Source organism: Mchenga conophoros, linkage group LG18 (genome assembly GCF_057382185.1).
Source record: "Mchenga conophoros isolate Kocher_MC1m ecotype Shallow Benthic linkage group LG18, M_conophoros_male_GT1.1, whole genome shotgun sequence".
In the NCBI taxonomy this organism is placed as follows: domain Eukaryota; kingdom Metazoa; phylum Chordata; class Actinopteri; order Cichliformes; family Cichlidae; genus Mchenga; species Mchenga conophoros.
Window position 1 is genome coordinate 1,084,797 of NC_140543.1, and position 18,824 is coordinate 1,103,620.

At 49.7% G+C, this 18,824-nt stretch overlaps 2 protein-coding genes across 4 annotated transcripts; both read right to left on the reverse strand.

Moving 5' to 3' along the window:
• Positions 1–3,937: 3,937 nt before the first annotated feature.
• On the reverse strand, positions 3,938–14,028 carry LOC146552795 (armadillo repeat-containing protein 1-like). 2 transcript variants are annotated; one of them, XM_085254398.1, is made up of 7 exons: positions 13,964–14,028; positions 8,492–8,688; positions 8,097–8,188; positions 7,632–7,821; positions 7,431–7,547; positions 7,177–7,251; positions 3,938–6,633 (listed from the first exon to the last, which is right to left on the reverse strand). In XM_085254398.1, the coding sequence occupies exons 2-7, from the start codon at positions 8,651–8,653 to the stop codon at positions 6,442–6,444; spliced, it is 828 nt and encodes a 275-aa protein (XP_085110524.1). In that variant the 5' UTR covers positions 8,654–8,688; positions 13,964–14,028; the 3' UTR covers positions 3,938–6,441. The 2 variants fall into 2 exon arrangements, with proteins under 2 accessions (XP_085110524.1, XP_085110523.1); XM_085254397.1 differs by lacking the exon at positions 13,964–14,028 and adding an exon at positions 9,900–10,174.
• Positions 14,029–14,904: 876 nt separating this feature from the next.
• LOC146552796 (uncharacterized) lies at positions 14,905–17,851 on the reverse strand. 2 transcript variants are annotated; one of them, XM_085254384.1, is made up of 3 exons: positions 17,614–17,851; positions 16,625–17,393; positions 14,905–16,509 (listed from the first exon to the last, which is right to left on the reverse strand). In XM_085254384.1, exons 1-2 carry the CDS (start codon positions 17,783–17,785, stop codon positions 16,642–16,644), a joined length of 924 nt encoding a protein of 307 aa, XP_085110510.1. In that variant the 5' UTR covers positions 17,786–17,851; the 3' UTR covers positions 14,905–16,509; positions 16,625–16,641. The 2 variants fall into 2 exon arrangements, with proteins under 2 accessions (XP_085110510.1, XP_085110509.1); XM_085254383.1 differs by having other exon boundaries at positions 14,905–17,393.
• Between the last annotated feature and the right edge of the window lie 973 nt (positions 17,852–18,824).

The following is an 18,824-nucleotide window of genomic DNA, read 5'->3' on the forward strand; positions in this document are numbered from 1 at the left end:
ACACACACACGTAGGAAAATATTTAGTATACACATCCAGAAATGCATATACTATTATATATTGTACATATATTTATTAGTTTCAGGTTGGCCATTCTTGTATTTTGCTCGTTTGTGTTGTTGTGTTTGCACATCTCTGTTGCTTGTGGAGCTCGCACACAAGAATTTCACTCACATGTGCTGTACCAGTGTGCACAGCACATGTGAGTGACAATAAAAGTGATTTGATTTGATTTGAGCTGGGACTCTCCAACCTCTAGGAAGGGAACGGGCACTGAAATAAGGGATTATGGGTTATGACCACGATCTGCAGAAGAGCATCTCTGAGCCTTGAAGCAGGCGGGCTACAGCAGCAGGAGACCACGTCAGTGTCACTGCTGTCAGTGAGAACAGGAACCTGAGGCTACAGCTCACAGACTCGCACAACTGGACAACACAAGGTGGGAAAGCGCTTCCTGGTCTGAGGAGCCTCGGTTGGCCTGTTTCAGTGTTCAGGCTGCTGCTGATTGGAGCTTCTTCTGAAGCTCGAATTAAACAGGATGGTGAGTTCACTGCACTCAGACGGCCTCCGCAGCCACAGATCTCAGTCCTGCAGAGCCGTTTGGGATGTGGGGGAACGGGAGAGTTGCATCAAGGATGCACCAGCTGTGTCATGATGTCGTGATGATATCATGTCAACAGGGACCAAAATCTGTGAGGAACATCTGAGCCATGAAGAATGAAACCAGCTCTGAGCTTCACCCTGACACTAGCAAGGTGTACCTAATAAAGTGACCAGCGTATTACTGTAGGGTCTGTACTTTACAATAAGCACCTTGAGACAGCAGTTAATGCTAAGTAAATCAAACTGAAGTGAGATTGGAGCGCTGCAGTACTCTCATGGCACTTAGACCCCACAGTGTACGATAAACTCAGTGTTTGTTTGACGCTGTGGGCGTCAGGCCCAAAATCTCTGCTGGAAAATAAACCAAAGCACACGGAGTGCTGAGGGTCATTTACCAGAAATAACACAAATGATATGCACTCATGAAGTTATGACAAATATTTGTAAATACAGCTGATAAACTTTCACAATAACTGCAGCAGCCGGTCCCGCAGTCAGCGTGTTAGTCTCTCCCTCACAGTGAATGCTGCCCATCAACCCATCAGGAGCTGAGTTCATTGTTTACGATGGGACCGCTGGAGAACAGCTGCATGTTTATTTGAATGTGCAGGTGAGACTGCAGGAGATACTGTTCTCTGCTGTTCTCAGAGGACGACACGCTCACTGAAGGGAAAGCAAACGCAGGCAGTGCAGCAGCAGCAGAACGCTGAGGTTTGCACGCTGCTGGTAAAAACAGATTTCCAGATGAGACACGGTGAACACTTCAGCTGAGTGGAAATATCCCACAAAAGTCTCTCTGCAGGCTCGTGTCAGGGTGAGCAGTGAGATTATTTTAGGACAGTAAGAGGAGCGTGTTGTGTGCTGCAGAACATTCAGTGCTGGCTGACAAACTTTAAAATGCATTCAGATTGCTGATGAACGATTTGGACGCGGTTCAGAAAGAGTTCAACGAGCCAAAGACACCAGGACGGCGACCCTCGCCGACCCTCTCGCCTGCTGCTGCTGCGTCTGTGCCTCTGAGCTGTCCACAGCATGTGTGGTGTTTTCGATTGTGTAACTCTGTGTGAGCTCATCGCGCTCGTGTTTTTGGACGCAGCACGGCCGGGCCTCCTCTGCGTGAACTGCAGTAACCTTTCAGCAGCACGAACAACAGCAGCTTTTCTTTTTCTGCACAGAGCTTAACAAAAGCTTCCTCTCAGCGGACGAGTCAAAGCCGCATTGAGCCAGAACACTCAGAGAAGCCGCCGCCCCTCTCTGAGCCCACTGCAGGTGGCGCCGACGACCTGCAGGCAGAGACGTGTCGACTCGTCTCATTTGCCTCTTCTCACTTTTGGATCTTTCTTACATTTGGAGCACAGCAAACCAACCCCACGCCTCACACCAGTACTGGGCCCACAGTGGGCTCTGCTCCCTCATCCAGAGCTGATTTTTCCTGACATTCCCCCGGCGTTCATGCCTCCTCCCACACCCTAAGCAGGGATCTTTGCTTCAGTGAGACAAGTCATCACTAATCAGAATGAAAAAAAACAAACAGGTTATTCTGATTCAGAAAATGGAATCTGGCCTGAAGACATGCCCTTCCTCCCTTCCTCCCTTCCTTCCTTCCTTCCTTTTCTCCTTTCATGGAGGTGTTGGATCAGTCCTTCCTCTGCCTCACACCTGATATTGTAATAAGACCTGTTCTGTGTTTCATCATCTCCACAGCAGACATGCTTCCCTTTTATTGCCTGATTATAAACCATGTGCCAGCAAACATGCCTGTGCAGGCCCACAGACGGCAACCCACACCGATCCCACAGAGGACCCAGGTGGGTGTGCCCACACTGCCCCACGGCAGCTTTGCTCCTCTGGGTCCTTATTCATGTTTTCTGTGGGAAAGCCCTGCATGGGCATGTTTTCCAGGTGACTGGCCCACAGCAGGTGTGGAAACAGGAACAGTGACAAACTCAGGCAGACTTTTGTGTTTCTGGATCGTTACCACAGAAAATCCCATTGTGAAATCTGTGAATCCTGAAACGGTGGAGTGGAGAAGATCAGCCCACTCACATCTTCACAGGTATATTCAAGCCGGTCGGCCGTCCTCCCAGTGCCACAGAAACCCTCAGTCAGCTCAGGCAATGACCTTCGACCTGTAGCACTTACATGCTTTATAAGGTAGAGACTGATCAAGGATCACATCACCTCAGCTCTTCAATCGGCTCCACGAGGATGCCTTATCCACCGAGGATGCCTTATCCACCGAGGATGCCTTATCCACCGAGGATGCCTTATCCACCGCACCGGAACAGCTCAGCTCAGCATGTAACACCACATCTCCCAGCAGCTGGTAAACAGACGGGGGCCCACTCAGGATGAACCCACCCCTTCAAAACTGGATCCATGACTTCCTGACAAGCACACCTCACTTTGTGCGGGACACAGGGACTCCACTTCCTGCCATTGAGGATGTCCACAAGAAGAGATGTCTACGCAGAGCACGCATCATTCTCAGGGACGCCTCTCATCCTGCCAATAAACTCTTCCAGCTCCGCCCCTCCAGGAGGCGCTACAGGACCCTTCAGACTAAAACCAGCAGGTTTAGGAAGATCTTCTTCCCCACAGCTGTCACCCCACTGAACCTTTCCATCCACACCCCCCTATCCCCCCCAGTGACCATGATGTCATTCATTCTCAACATTCACCACACGCTCACATTGGTTACTGACATAGTCTCTGTTACACTGCCCACACTGTTAGTCCAGAGAGCCACGCTCCCACTGATGCACTCACAGCACTCTGTAGATGTTCACCTCACACTGCGACATCTGTATAAATGTAACACATCTGTATATCCTGTATAACAATATCCTCCTGAGCACCGGGCCGCCTCAGGGCTGAGTCTTGAGCCCTTAAACGTTCAATGTTTGGTACAAATCACATCATTAAGCACAGACGCACAACAGCATCTGCTTTTTAAGGAGGCACACCCGAGTCCTCAGCACGTTCTACAGACGCTCCACTGACAGTGCTGACGGGCAGCATCTGTGCGCGTGCGCCCCGAGGAGAGCGGCGAGGTCGCCGAGAGGACCAGTGGGGCCACGGCGTCATCTGTTGAGAGCCCGACCACGGCCTGCTCTCACAGGAAACCTCTTTCCAACCGCCATCAGACTGCTGAACGAAGCAGCGGCCACTCTCGAGGTTACTACACAATCTGTCAACAAAACGTTTCAGTGCGATCATAATTTATCCGTTTGGATATTTACCACTGTGTTTATGACATTTGAGGCCCGTGTGTGTTTTTGTGTGAGCAGTGCTGAGTGACAACACAACGAATCCGAAACATCAAACAGCGAGCGCGAGGTTCACCAGTTTTTATTCAGCAGTCACCACACAGACCGTTTCTACGGCAACACACATCACGATGAACACACGATGAAGAAAATGCACGAGTTTCAGCGAAGAAAACAAAAACATGACGTCAACACAACATCGAAGAAAAGCTTTTATTTCTGACACATGTGAAACTTCACACTTTGACCTGAGCAGAGGAAACAAGAGCAGAGCGCACGGGTGGAGAAGAGCGCGCACGGGTGGAGAACAGCTCACCCATGTGCGCTGGGTGTTGTTTTAAAGATGCTTCGGTCACATGACCTGTAATAACGCTGTAAAACGCCGCAGTGCTCAGAGCTCGGCTTTAACACGAGCGTTTAGCGAGGCGGCAGAACCGTGATGTCACACAACACATCAGTCAAGAACCTGGAGGCGGGGCGTCGCCCTCCTCGGGAAGAGGCGGCTTCAGCGGTCCCGTGGTTACCATCAGAGCGGGACATCCTCAGGAACCCGAGGGTTGGAGCTCGACGCTCTGTGGAGGCTCTACGACGGGGCGTTTTATACAGCGTTTCCATGGAAACGCCAATGACATCACCGATGCGTTTACCTGCTGTCCTAGATTCAGCCGACACCGCGTTTGGATTCAACAGGCTACTCTGAATGTGATTGGACCGTGCGTTCTGTGGGTGGAGTCGTGAGCACACCTGGCAGGTACACAATTAACACAGAATGAGACGACAGCAGAAATCTGTATATGGAGGTCAAAGGTCACTTCCACTGCCAATCAAATCAGTTTGTTTCACTCTGAAATATCAACAATGAAGCTTCTGATTGGCCGCTGAGCGGAAACCACAGCGTGAGCGAGCGTTCAGGGGAAACAGGAAATGATGTCAGACTGTCAAAAGTTCTGCAAATTTCACTCCAATCGACTGTGCTTTGATTCTTTAACGAGCTCGTTAAAGCTCCTTGGACCTGATGCTCGGAGCGAGCGGTCACTGGATCGTGCTCCTGTTCCCCGCGTCGTCCACAGAGTAACACGCACGCCGTTTACACTCAGCAGCCTCACATTAAACCATGTTTAATAAAAAAAAAGGTGGTGATTCCAACCCTTTGGTCTCCGAAGTGAAACAAAAGCAGGTAACATGTCTCCATAAACACGACGGTGGTCGGCAATCAAACCTGTGACCTTTCAGTTTCTCTGATCGGCCTGCAGCTTTTAAACTGACGCTCTCTGCTAAACGTGACGGCAGCGGGCGGCGTGATGGTGGACATGAGTGCAGAAAGGCTCGTGCATGTCATCACAGCCGGAGCAAGGACCCAGGCACCGTGTCGGACCGCCTGTTTGAATAACTGCAAACGTTCCTGTCCTGATTTGGAGGTGGTTGGGTGTGTGGGGACGACACACACACACACACACACACACACACACACACACACACACACACACACACACCCCAGTCTGGAATCATCAGGTCACCTCCTGTTCATCAGCTGAACACATTTAAAAGCTGGATTCTTTTCAGGCGACTGCTGCCGTCTCCACACGTTCTTCCACTCCACGAGGACCACAGGTCAAACGTGGTTGGTCAGTGGAACTTGCACAACAGTGGACAGCAGGAACATGAAGTCCTCTGAGCTCTCAGTGAAGCTGTGAGCTGTCTGCCCACAGGGACACGAGTCAGGAGTTTTATAGCTGAAGTTAGCCAAGGTACGTGACGGTTCCCGTGGAAACCCCGAGGGCTGACTGATGGAGCAGCAGCTTCATTTTTTTTACCTGTGCAAACCCCCGCAGCTCCAACCTGTGCTTCTGACCCTGCAGGTCAGTAAACGCCTCTGCAGCAGAGGGTTAAAGCGGCCGCGTGCTCCTCTAATGACGCAGCCATGATCTGCTCCGTGTCCCCAGCACGCGGCACAAAGCCCTGAGGGGTCTCAGCTGACTGAGCTGTGGTTATGTCCTTCCTCACGTTAACACATCTGCCACATATGAGCGGGACAGTCGTTCACCTCTGACCCCGACACGCGGCTCACGTTACGAGCCCGCGCTCAGACATTACAGGAAACGCTCGGCCCGGCGCAGTGTTTAACCACCTCTTCTTCTCTCGCTCGTGTTGGTCGATCTCTGCAGCCCCAAAGGAAGCAGCAGGAAGTTTGTGATCAGAGAAACTGAAAGGCACGGCTCGCCGCCGCCGCTCCAACACGTCAAACGGCACGAGGGCGAATAAATAATAAACAGTATAAAGGAGGAGGAGTCTCGTTTGTTCTGACTCGGCGTTTGTTCACTTCCTGTCTGTTAAGACATTTTGGTTTGTAACACAAGGACTGGTTCACGGAGAGGACGTCGCCACGTGCAGGTCAGACTGAGCGTGGGACCCCAGGAGGAAACGGTTTCCACGGCAACATTTCACACTTTGCGTCGTCTCTCCAGCTAAACATCCTGATTTGGCAGCTGTGAGTTTTTGTTCTGAGACGAGGACGAATGTCCGACGGGGGGAGGCGGGGCCGCGGGGCAGCGCCGACCCTTCCGCCCGGTCACCAGTAGAAGGAGCGGGACAGGAAGTTGGCGGCGGCTCCGAGCCAGCTGTTTCCGTCCTGCCCCGATCCCACTCGGCTCACCGCCTTGTCGGGCTCCTGAGATGGGCTCTCCTCCTCCGGCAGGTAGTCCGGCAGGTCCACGTTCTGCTCCACCTCCACAGAGCCGTCCTCCGGGAACGGGATCAGGACCTGCACACACGGACGGGAACGCACACGTTAGACGCGCTGCGATAGGCTGCACACCTGTTCTTTAAGCATGACCCCGCCCCTTGGTTTTTGTGCGTCTTCCTGTCAGTGAACTCGTGCCCGTCATCTTGCCACGCTCACAAACATGAGCTACACCCACTCCCACTGATCCCACTTTGATGGTGTTATCAGCCGGGTGTAGTAAACCCGGCTGGTGCTCCACCTGTGGGAGGCCCACAGTGGGTGCAAACTGGGTGTTACTGTGTGAGCAGGAAATGTTGTAACGTGAAGTCTTTGATGCAGCAGGCCTGAGTGGGCACTCCACAGTGACAGCCGGCTGAGCGAGCACATTTCTAACTACCAGGTGTGAGTGTGTCTCTGCTGCCCCCTGCTGGCCACACAGTGTCTCAGCTCTTTAAAGCCCACAGCTGACAGCACTGCTCCACCTTCTCTTCTGGTGCTTTTAGGTGCAACGTCAGAGCGAACGACGAAGCTGCGAGCACGAGAGCAAGCGTGACGTGCCAACGAGCTGAGAGCCAAACTGACCTCGTCTCCGTCTTCTCCTTTCACCACCTGCAGCGCCTTCATCACCTCGGTGGCGGCGATCGCGGACGCCAGAGCCTGAACACAAAAACACCGTCAGTCATTCACAGACGACCTCCTGAAACTCACATTTCAGCAGCTGATTCACAGAAAATGACAGAAAAACTTCAACAAAGGAACAAAAGCAGATTTCAGGAGGAAGCTGTGATCACGTGATTATACAGCGAGAACCACGAGGGGGCGTGGTCTGGTCTGACCTCGGCCGTCAGGTCCGAGCGGATGCGGACGATGCACCTCTTCGCGGCCATCTGGAAGGTGAAGCTGATCACGCCTTTGATCTTCAGCAGCGCCTCCTCACACATACTCCTCCGACTCTGCAGGGTCACAAAACAAAACGCTCATGACTCCTCCCACCGCCCACGCCAAGGGAATCATTACTGAGTGAAAGGCGCGCTGACCGAGTCGTCCAGGCCGTCGATGTGGAGGACGACGGTCTTGGCTCTCTTGTTGCTTGAGCCCAGGAAGAACTGGGCTTTACGGCGGCTGCTGACGGGCTCCTCGGCCGGTTCGGAGTCGGCGCTGCCGGACGCCTGCAGGAGCTCGTAGATCTCAGACGCCAGCAGCTTCGTCTCGCCGGGCGTGGTCGACCTGGATGGAAAGAGCAGAGCTGTGGAACCTCGTTTTCCCAGCAGCAGGAGCGTCAGCGCTCTGCTCACAGCGCTGCAAGTACGAGCGGGTGAGCAGGTTGGTCTCTACGTACACGTCACTGATATCGACGAGATAAAGCGCCACGATCAGCAGCGACTCACGACATTCCTTCTTCCTTTATTCTCCTCTAAACTTGTTTCTTAGAGCTCACAGCAAACAGGAAGTCACTTTGCTACTGTGCTTGCAGAAACCTGGATCAGCTCCATCAGACTCACTTCTGCATGACGTTCTGGAGGCTCAGCATCATCCCCAGCTCCGCCCTCAGCTTCTCCCGGTTGGCTCGACATTCTGCCAGGTAACGGATCGCCTGGAAGGACACCCGGAAAGAGTCAGAAACTGAATCAGAGAGACGGCTTCCCACACCAAACTCTATTCAAATATCGTCTGATTTAAAATAACAGATTCTGTTGCTGTTCGAGGCGTTTCAGCGCCGACGACCAGCAGCCTCCAACTCGTTCTGATGTTTGGGTTCAGACACCTGGAGCAGATCTTTGCACACAACAGGTGTTACATCAAGCTGAGCTGATCCGGGTGTCTGAAATCCTCATGTAAGCTCCGCCCTCTCTCTATTGGACAGAGTCTATGTGTTTCCACTGGACTGTGAGCTCACCAGCAGGGCGGAGTAGACCACCTGAGGGTTGGGGTGGTCCAGGAACAGGATGAGTCCGGGCAGGCAGCCCTGGTCCTGGACGATGGCCCTGCGGTTCATGGGGTCGGCGGCCAGGTCCCTCAGCTGGTTGACCACGGCCAGCGCGTCCGGCTCGGCGGTCATGGCTGCTGCCGTTCACTCGCCCATAAAAGAAGCAGCTGAGGGGCGAGCAGAGTAAGGTATTCTACGTCATTTATTTTCCTCTCACGACCTCTGAGAAACCCCAGACCATGAATATCACGGGAAACAGAAAACGTGTTTCCTTCACACACATTTTACTGTATTCACAGCCTGACAACAGCCTCTAAGAGCTTTACATCAGAAGGTAAACAGCATGACCTGGTGACCTCAGGATCAGAGGCAGCACGGGGGCGAGGAGATACGAGGACCGTAGTCAGACAGTTTTTATTAGACCCTGTGTCAGATTAAGTATTTTTAATCATCACAGAGGGCGTGGGACCGATTCAGGAAGGTCAGTGCAGGTGTTGCACTACGAACCAGAGCTGTACCCATCAAAGCCGCCGAGCTGTGAGAAACTAGCAATGTTTCCTCTGTTTCTATTCTAGTTCACCTGGTCTTCATTTTCACATCTACGTTAACTGGACGCTTTGTCACATCGCGCTCTAGTTTTCAGTTTAGTTGTAGTTAAGCTTGGTGCTGCTGGGGTGTTGGACAGCACAGTCCCATCAGCAGGAGGTAAGCCTTAGACCCTCGCTCTTGTTTGGAAACGACCCGGCCCCTCTCGTTTCCTCTCATCCTGCTCTGCAGCCGGTGATGGCTGTCCTGGTTCTGCAGCAGTGGGTGGAGAGGATGCTGGAGATGAAGCTCATCTGTGGGAGGACTCGTAGGAGACGCAGCTGGATGCAGGTGTCTGTAATAACCCGTCAGAGCGTTCAGCAGAGATATTAATGAGAGCACATCTGAGGCTGTAGAGGCCGGAGGGCTGTTTCCTGCTGGTGTCCGGCCTCCAGCTGATAAACTCATGTTGGATCTAAAGCTTCATGAACAGACACAGGAACGTCTTCCTTAGAGGAGCCTCGCTGATGATGATGAAGAGAAATGCTTGCTGCTCGATAAACGCTCTGATATATTTGATTCTGACAGCTGTCAGACTGAAGTCTGGATGGACCCACCTGTCCTACCTCTCTGTATTTCATGTCAGTTGTTAATGTGCTGCCGAACCGACCGGAAACCTCCCCCGTGTCTGCCGTTTCTCCGTTATTGCGTCTTTGATCGTGTTTCTTTCTACAGAAGCCGGAAGAAGCTAAATCAGCTGATTCTCGCGCTAACTTTGGAGCCGGCCTGCGGTCGCGGCTCAGCGCGGGTCTCAGGCGCTGTGTTCGGCTGCCCGAGCCCCGGGAGCACTCACCTCTCTGACGGACACCGAGCGCCGGCTAGCGGCTAACTGGTCGCGTGGGCTGTCCGGTCGGCCTCTCCTCCGGCAGCCTCGCGCGGTGGTGACGAATCCGCACCTCTTCGGGGTTCGCGTGCGCGCGGATTTTCAGTCTCCGGCGCCGTTAACGACTCGAGGAAAACACCGTGAACCGAAGCAGCAATGCTTCCTGCTGAACGCCACCCGGCCGTCCACGGCGCAACATCAAAGCCTGCGATTGGCTGAGCCGAGACCACCTGATCGCGCCGACCAATGAGCTGCTTTGTTCCTACAGCTAATGGCGCCGCGCCCTGAAGGAACCGGAAATTGACGCAGGATCAGCTGGAGACAAAAACGTCACATTTATCTGAGTTTTAAAAAGTGGATTTAAAACACTTCCATGAGCTCATTTCCTGTTTTCACCTGTGGCACTATCTCACCTGCACATTTCTATCACGTGTTGGAGAAACTGTGGCCGCATCGTTTCCGGTGGACGTAGTAAAGCAGTTTAGCTTCCTGTTGTGAACACTGGAGGTGCGCAGAGCTGGCTCCGAGTGAGATGCTCACAGGAGGAAGCATATCCTGCCCGGTGACATTAATTTGGTGGCAGTTTCTTCCAGAGTAAACATGTTTGCCTGGAAGCTCTCCTGGACCCGTGCGGGATGAAAATGAAGTGATCGGAGCTCCTGTGACTCCGAAGATTTAGCTTCGTGAAATGTTTCAAGTTTCTGTACAAAATAAATCAGCTGATCCTGAGGAGCTCAGCTCAGAGTTGACTCATAGACAAACACGTTTTATTAAAGCAAACATCAACCACTGTTTGACGTCAGACTTCAGGTAGCAGGTAAATGTGGAGCCAGTTACAGATCTGCAGGTGACGCTTTGTTGCTGCTTTGTCTTCATTGAACCCACAAACCTTCACAAATGCAAATACAGTAACAAAGAGCCTAATTTTAAACATTACTATAATGATGTTTTATGTTACATAAAATTGATTAGTGGATCACTTAACAAAAAGGCTGTGAAAACTATTACTGTTTGTAGTAATTACAAATTATTTGAATGTTTGTAATTCTTTGTATTACACCCCCTGGCATATGTTAATTTTGTTCTGATTGTATACATGTTCTGTATACTGTTTCTTAATAAAGTTTAATATTTTGAAAAACAAAACAAAACAAAAAATCCACACACCGTCAGACAGCCACGATCGTTCTGCATTTCCAGAGAAAATGAGTCATTGCGAGCTTTTACCGCGTGATTCTGGGTGACATGACGCGCACATGAATGCGGACTGCGGAGGTTTTCTCCTCAACCTGATTTTTTAAATCCCTGCATTAATATTTTCTTTGGACTTCGCTTTTAAACACACTAAAACAAATGTGTGCGAATTGAGGAAGTGACGAAGCACGTGACTGTGGCAGAGTGCACGTGTCAGCGTTCAGTGCTGTCTAGCAGAGGGCAGCAGAGGGCCACGCACAGGTGCCCAACAGCCTTTGTTTATGTCACTAGAACAAAAACACCCAAACAGGCACCAGGTGACAGCTGCCCTCACTGCTGTATCTGCTTCGTCTACATTTTTATTAGGGAGGAAACATTTTCAAAATTGAAAATACGATCGAGGGCTGTTTTTCCAGCTGCTTCAGTCCAGCAGGTGGAGACAAAGCCAAAGACTGTAGTGCAAAGATGAGAGGAGAGCGTGAGGAGCTGCTGCAGCGTTCTGCTGTAAAACCAGCCCCTGACCTGCACACACCGCTGCTGATGACCCCCAGAATAAACTGTAAGGTTTGTGTGTGACTGTGAGGGTGGAGGGGGCGGTGGTGCAGAAGGAGTCCGATTGAGCTGACTGAGCGAGGAACAGCTGCCGTGCTGCGAGGCCCACAGTGACAGCAAAGCCACAGTCGCTGCACAAAAAGCTTGTCAGGAAGGAGACGCACAAACAGCTGGTGCTGAACACGCTGCAGCTCTTCATCTGCTCCAGCAGGTCCAAACACATCTAGTACAACTCCAGCTTCACTACAAGCACGCCTCCCTTCATACTGCACGAAAAGCACATTCTAGCCGCAGGTCGTCGAGTCTGCAGGATCCCCCGCTGCACCGCGAGGCCTAGACTGTGATTTCAGAATCATCAGAATCGTGTTTATTGGCCAAGTATATGTGCAGACACATACAGGGAATTTGGTTCCGGTAGATGGTGGCTCTCAAGCACAGCAATGTAAATCACACACACACACACACACACACACACACACACACACACACACACACACACACACACACACACACTGTGTAAATCAACTATAAATAACGAATCTAAACTTGTATACATAAAATACAGAAATGAATGAGGTGGAGTGAATACTACAAAATGTACATAAGGTGCAGCTGCAGTCTGGCAGTGGGAGCAGTGTGACAGGTCAACTGTTAAGAAGGGACTTGTTGAGGTTGCAGCAGCTTCATTTACAGATTACTCAAACAAGCCGGCAGCTACGGTTATTTAACGATAATATTAAGAACTCTGCAGACGGTCGGAACAGCGAATGAGCTCGTGCGCACAAGCCTGAATACACCGGGAGGGTTGCATCAGGCAGACGTTTGACCCAGGATAACAACAACTGTCTCCATGGAAACTGTGCTACTGCTGGCCAAAGGGGGTGGGACTGTGAGATGATTAATGTTATCAGTGTGCACGCCTCACAGGTTGGAGACAAGAAGAACAGGAAGTGTGAAGTAAGGGGCGATCGTGGCTCAAGAGTTGGGCGTTTGTCTTGTAATCAGAAGGTTGCCGGTTCGAGCCCAGGCTCCGAGAGTCTCAGTCGTTGTGTCCTTGGGCGAGACACTTCACCCGTTGCCTACTGGTGGTGGTCAGAGGGCCCGGTGGTGCCAGCCTCTGTCAGTGCGCCCCAGGGCGGCTGTGGCTACAACGTAGCTGCCATCACCAGTGTGTGAATGTGTGGATGATTGTGTATAGTCTAAAGTGCTTTGGGGTCCTTAGGACCAAGTAAAGCACTATGCAAATACAGACAGACCAAGTAAGTGGGACAGAGTGGAGATTGGAGCAGAAAAGAGTGGAAGGTCTTTGGTGTGTCTGTGGACAGAGGAAAGAGGAGAATGAGGAAGAACAATGAGCAGGCAGGAGTAACGGCAGGACAGGTGTGCAGCAAACACAGGAAAGGATGTGCAGCAGCTTTAAGGACACAGGTGGAAATGTACTCATGAATGAAGAGAGGCTGCTGAGAAGGTGAAGGAGCATTTAAGGAGCTCATGAATGTAGAAAATAAAAGAGGAGGATGGAGGACAGTCAACGAATCAGGAAGTGCAGAGGATTGTCTCCCCAAGACAAGAACTAACAGACTTAAAAACTCCTTTGTCCCACACGCCATCAGACTGTTTAACTCCTCTCTGGAGGGGAGAGGGAGGGGAAACAGGAGGAAAAAGGAGGGAACAACTAAGCTGTAGTGCCTCTTCACCTCACTGTACAATACCTTGTGCAATACTTTTTGTAAATAGTCAACAGTGCAATAGACTCAATACTTGAAATGTGCAATTCACTTGTATTTTTATTTTTTTTATTCCTATTTATTCTATTTATCCCCTTTGTATATTTTATTTATATTTGTCTCTGTATTTATATATGTGTGTATATATATATATATATATATATATATATATATATATATCTATCAATTCTCTTTTTGTAACTGTAACTTCGGTCGTTGCTGTGCTTTTCTTTGGAAGTCGAATTTCCCAGAGGAACCCACCCGAGGGATTAATAAAGTTCTATCTTATCTTATCTTAGGAAGGAGGAAGCGAGGGCAGCTGAGGATGAAGAGTGGAAGTAACTACAGAGAGTTAAACCACCATGAAGATATGGGAAAGAGCTGCTGTAGGTTAAGGGAGGTGATGGAGAAGTTCAGAGAAGGTGGATCAGAGAAAACAGATGATTGGCTGCTGAGAGAGGAGCTGTGGTCCTGCATGAGGGAGTCAGGAGGAGGACATGTATGAGGACAGAGACGGTGAATCTGCAAGGAGCAGAGGAAGTGAAGGTAGAGTTTAAATACCTCGGGTCAACCGTCCACAGCAGCAGAGGACAGAGATGTACAGTAAGTGCTCCATCCTCCCTCCTCACAGGGATTCAACTGCTGCTCACAGTCTGTGAACCAGGAGGAAGAGGAAGTGAGAGAAGTGAGACTCAAAGAGGAGACAGAGGGTGACATCATCCAGTAGGCGGGGCTCTCCTTCTGCACTGTGTTCAACCATTGTGTCAATAATAAGTGCTGCTGTGAAGAGAACAATTCTCAGACTGAATGTTGAACATCAGCTAGTTTCTCCTGTTGATTTAAACCTTGTTGTACAGATGGAACATTGGCTGTGGATTATTCTTGCTGCTCTTTTCTTTGGTGAGATACAAACATCAACATGTTTCCTCTGCTTAAATAAATGTGTGAGTCTGATTAATGGTGAGTTTTTAATCATGTTTATTGATCCATCTCTTCCTCTGCATGTTCTGTTCTTCCTCAGAGTGTAAAGGAGAAGACAAAGTGATCCAGGAACAAGGAGATGTCATTGCTGCTGAAGGAGACACAGTTACACTTGGATGTAGATATGAAACAACAAGAACAGGCCCCACTTTGTTCTGGTATAAACAAGAAGTGAACAGTTACCCGAAGTATATGCTGAAATCTTTCTCAGAAACAACAGAAAAATCTGAAGAGTTCAACAACGACAGATTTGATGCTGAACTCAACAAGACATCAGTTCCTCTGAAGATCCAGAAGCTTCAGCTGTCTGACTCTGCTGTGTACTACTGTGCTCTGCAGCCCACAGTGACAGGAAACAGCAAAACTCTGTACAAAAACCTTTGGAGCAAAGACAACAGAATACTCCACAACATCCACTAGAGGGAGCCACACACTGTTAAACCTCTGATTCTTGTGTCATTGGACTGATGACAAAGACAACAGAGAAATGAAGCAGTAAAGATCAGAGACAGAGACAGAGCTGCTGTGGAAGGAAACTTTATTTATAAAGATCCTTTCACATCGACACGTCAAACAGCTCGTACAGTTTGTTAGTGTCAGCTCTAAAGACGGAAACGTTTAAAAAGATGTGAACTGAAAACAAAGCATGCTTGAAACACAAAGTTCAACATCTGAGTTCAATCCAAAAATCACTGAGGACACAAACCAAACATCTTCCACTAAACGTTCAGGTGCAAACAGAGTGATGGAGGTAAAGAAGAAAACCTCGATGCAGGCGGAAGATCAGAGCTGCATCTTTGTCATATTTACACTGTTGCCTCTGATTCTACTGAAGCAGAGACGTCATCGAACATGTTTTCTTCCAGAGTCTCAAAGAAATCCTACAAAACAGCTTTTATAGAAAACAGAGTGTTTAAAGCAGCTGCGAGGTTATCATCTATAATCTGTCTGAGCCTGCAGGTCCCCGATCGCCGTGGCGATGGTGGAGAGCCACGAGGCGGCGCTTCAGTCCCTGCTGACTGTGCTCAGTCACAGTCAGGGGGGTGCGCCCTCTCCTTTTTCAAATATCACTGAAATATCGAAGGTCACCTCAGCCCGTTTCATTTTCTCATGAAAGTTGGTTTCCTTGGAGACCACCTGGGCAACGTGGCGCGCGCCGCTGCCCGAGGAGGCGGGAGCAGCTCAGCCGCCTCTCATCACTCCAATAAAACTGCAGTTATGTATTCAGTGACACGTTATTTAGCTTTCACTGTGCGGTCTATTTTCATTTTTACTTCAGTCAACTAAAATTTTAGCTCAGCTCGAGTTTCTGCAGTTGAGGAAATGTTAGAACAGCCCTGCATGAACCCTTCAGGTCACCAACTGTCACACTCGTCAAACCCAGTAACATGAATTAAAGCCACGAGTGTTTCAACATGTCTGTGAAGGTTCTCGGTCATCCAGGTCATCCTAGTCTAAGAAAAGCGCCGGGACGCCTTTAAGACGTTTCATCCGAGAAGCCCAGTGGGAGTTTCCCCCCAAGAGGGACAATGACCCCCTGATGATAGTCCACCTAATCACATGGGCCATGGCGTGAAAGCGGGTGTGGGTCCCAATCAGCCAGGGTTTCAGGTGAGCTCACTGTGAAACCTGGCCCACCTTATCATGTGACTTCCTGAGGTCAGATGGCCCAGGATGTGAGTGGGCGTTAAGGCGTCTGGGGAGGGATCTCAAAACTGGATTATAGATGGCAGACAGTTGGTGTGGTAAGCCCCGCCCTCTGTCCTCTCTGTCCAAAATGTGAACATTGGCATCCTCAGAGAGTGACCTTTGACCTTTAGCTGCAGGTATACTGATGAGTCTTGTCCTGTAGGGCTTAAATCCGTGACTCTCCACCAGTTGCTCTTAGAACTGAAGAAGCTTCTCGGATTAAACGTCTTCAAGGCAACTTAAAGACGTCCAAAGGTTTCCTTTCAAAGCTCCTCAGATCAACGTTTAAACAGCTGCGTGTCGAACATCAGTGAAACGTCAGCACAGCTGCACAGTCGCCTCTCAGAAGAACAGCTTCACTTCCATCTCTTCATCATATCACAACTCACCACCTCTCATTCATACTAACAGAGTTCCAAGACTCGACGTGATGTTGTCTAGAAGAAGAAAAGTAAATTAATACATGAGCACGCCTCCCCCAAGTCAAACTGATCATGTGACCAACCTCACCGAGCGACTCCAACAAACTGAGTCTAAAAAGTGTGTTTGAACCTGAATGCATTCTTGGACTACGACTTCTCCCCCGTGTGAGTCTTCATGTGGCGTAACATGTGATTGCTCCGTGCGAACGTTTTCCCGCATGTTTTACAGGAATACGGCTTCTCGCCTGTGTGGATCCTCATGTGGACGTACAGATTCCCGCTCTGACTGAAGGTCTTTCCACACGTCAGGCAGGAGTACGACTTCTCCTTAGTGTGGATTATCATGTGGCGCAGCATGGTGCTCTTTTGAGTAAAGCTTCTCTGACATATTTTACAGGAATGCGGTTTCTCTCCTGTGTGGATTTTGCGATGCTCTTTGACTTGGCATTTTTTCTTGAAGGCTCTTCCACAAACATCACACTTTAAAGTCTTTTTACCTGCGTCAGAGTTCTTCTGACGCGCTAACATGCGAGCGTGTGCAGGATTGTTACAGTGAATTCGATATATAATTCTAGTCGGTCCCGAGTCTGCACTCCTGCCTCCTTCCTGATCCTGGCTCTCAGCTCCAGCAGAGCTGTGACAGAGGAGCTGCTCCTCGTCTCCTCCTGGTTCACTGTGCTCTCCTTCCTCAGCAGCAGCAGTCACCATGAAGGTATCCGTCTCCTCCTTCAGTCCCAGCTGCTCTCCCTCCTGACTGCTGCACAGTTCCTCCTGTTCCTCTTTAATCTGTGGAGCTTCTGGTTCCTCCTGCTCCACACTGGAGCTCCTCTCCTGGTTCCAGAGCTGCTGCTCAGGGAGAACCTCCTCCTCCTCCTTACAGACATGTTCCTGTGGGACGTCTGGTGGACAGAAACATAAATATGGCTCCTTTTAATCAGTAACGAGGCTCTGCAGTAAAAGCTAACTGGACTGGTTCCTGTGTCCTCTACCCGACACGCCGTCAAACAGCAGTTAGCTGCTGTGACAGCGGCCACATGCTGCTCACAGCGGAGGTTATAACTGTGTCAAACAGGGACTCCGTGATTTAAAGGCAGGTTTTAGATGAAGACACAGACTCACCTGCTGTGTGCAGCTTGATTTGGGGTTTCCAGGTGATATCCAGCAGTCTGCGCTGACGGTCGATCTCTTCCTCGTACTGGACGATCGTTTTTTCAAACTCCAAGAATATTTGTTCAGCAGCAGCAGTTAGTCGCTCGTTGATGAACTCTCTCAGATACTGAACTGAAGGCATCGTTGCTGCCGCAGCTCACACACAGCACACTCTCTGCTCACAAAACGGGGCTTCCGCCTCTTCTTTGTATACTTCCGCCTGGTGTCACACAGTCAAGTTCCGGCAGAAGAGCGCACTGAGCTTTGTTCCGCCTCTGCAGCTCCTTGCGCCTGCAGATTTGAGATCGGACGTGTTCTTCATGAGCAAAATACAGAAATACACACGAACAGAGTCATGAAACAATTCTAAAACAAAACAGAAAGTAAAAAACATTATTATGTAATAACATAAATGAAAAACATGTTAACAGTTGAGCAAACCTGACACACACATGGTCTTGATGGAGTCCATCTGTTACCACGATTATTAATCAAACCTAAGATCAACCATGAAATCTATGAAACGTGTTTGAGGCCCTGAAGGTCTCCAACATTCAGTTTTTCTCATTAAGTTATTGATGAAGAAATGTTTGTAATTTGAGCTCATGAAATGCTTTTCTTAAATGTAGACTTAGTATAAACGTTTGAATGTAACCTTATAAACAGTCTGCCAACTCTGAACCTGATCTGTCCCAACCTCAAACTGTTCAGTCAACTTAATCTGATTTATAGCATCAAATCACAACAGCTGTTTTTAGGCACTTTATATTGTAAAGTCAAGACAATAATACAGAGAAAACTCAACAATCAGATGACCCACTGTGGGAAAGCACTTTGGTGACAGTGGGTTTGATGTGAGAGGAGGAAGACAGGACAAAAGAAGCGAAGAAGAAACACTCAGTGCATCATGGGAATGCCGAGGAGAATATATTATATTAGTACATTATGTGGTCTGAGTTTGTGTGAGAGTGATCCCAGTGATGAGGGTTACTCAGGCCCGGACTGGTGGTTGGTTCCAGATTTGGAACGTCCAAACCTCGCTTAACAGATAATCACACTTATGGACACGTTCTCTCCATATCAGACTGCCTTATCAACGGAGGGAAATGTACTAGACTGTGTGTGAAGCAGGCAGCGTTGGACCCAAACACAGACGCGTCGGGCAGGCAAAAAGTAAACTC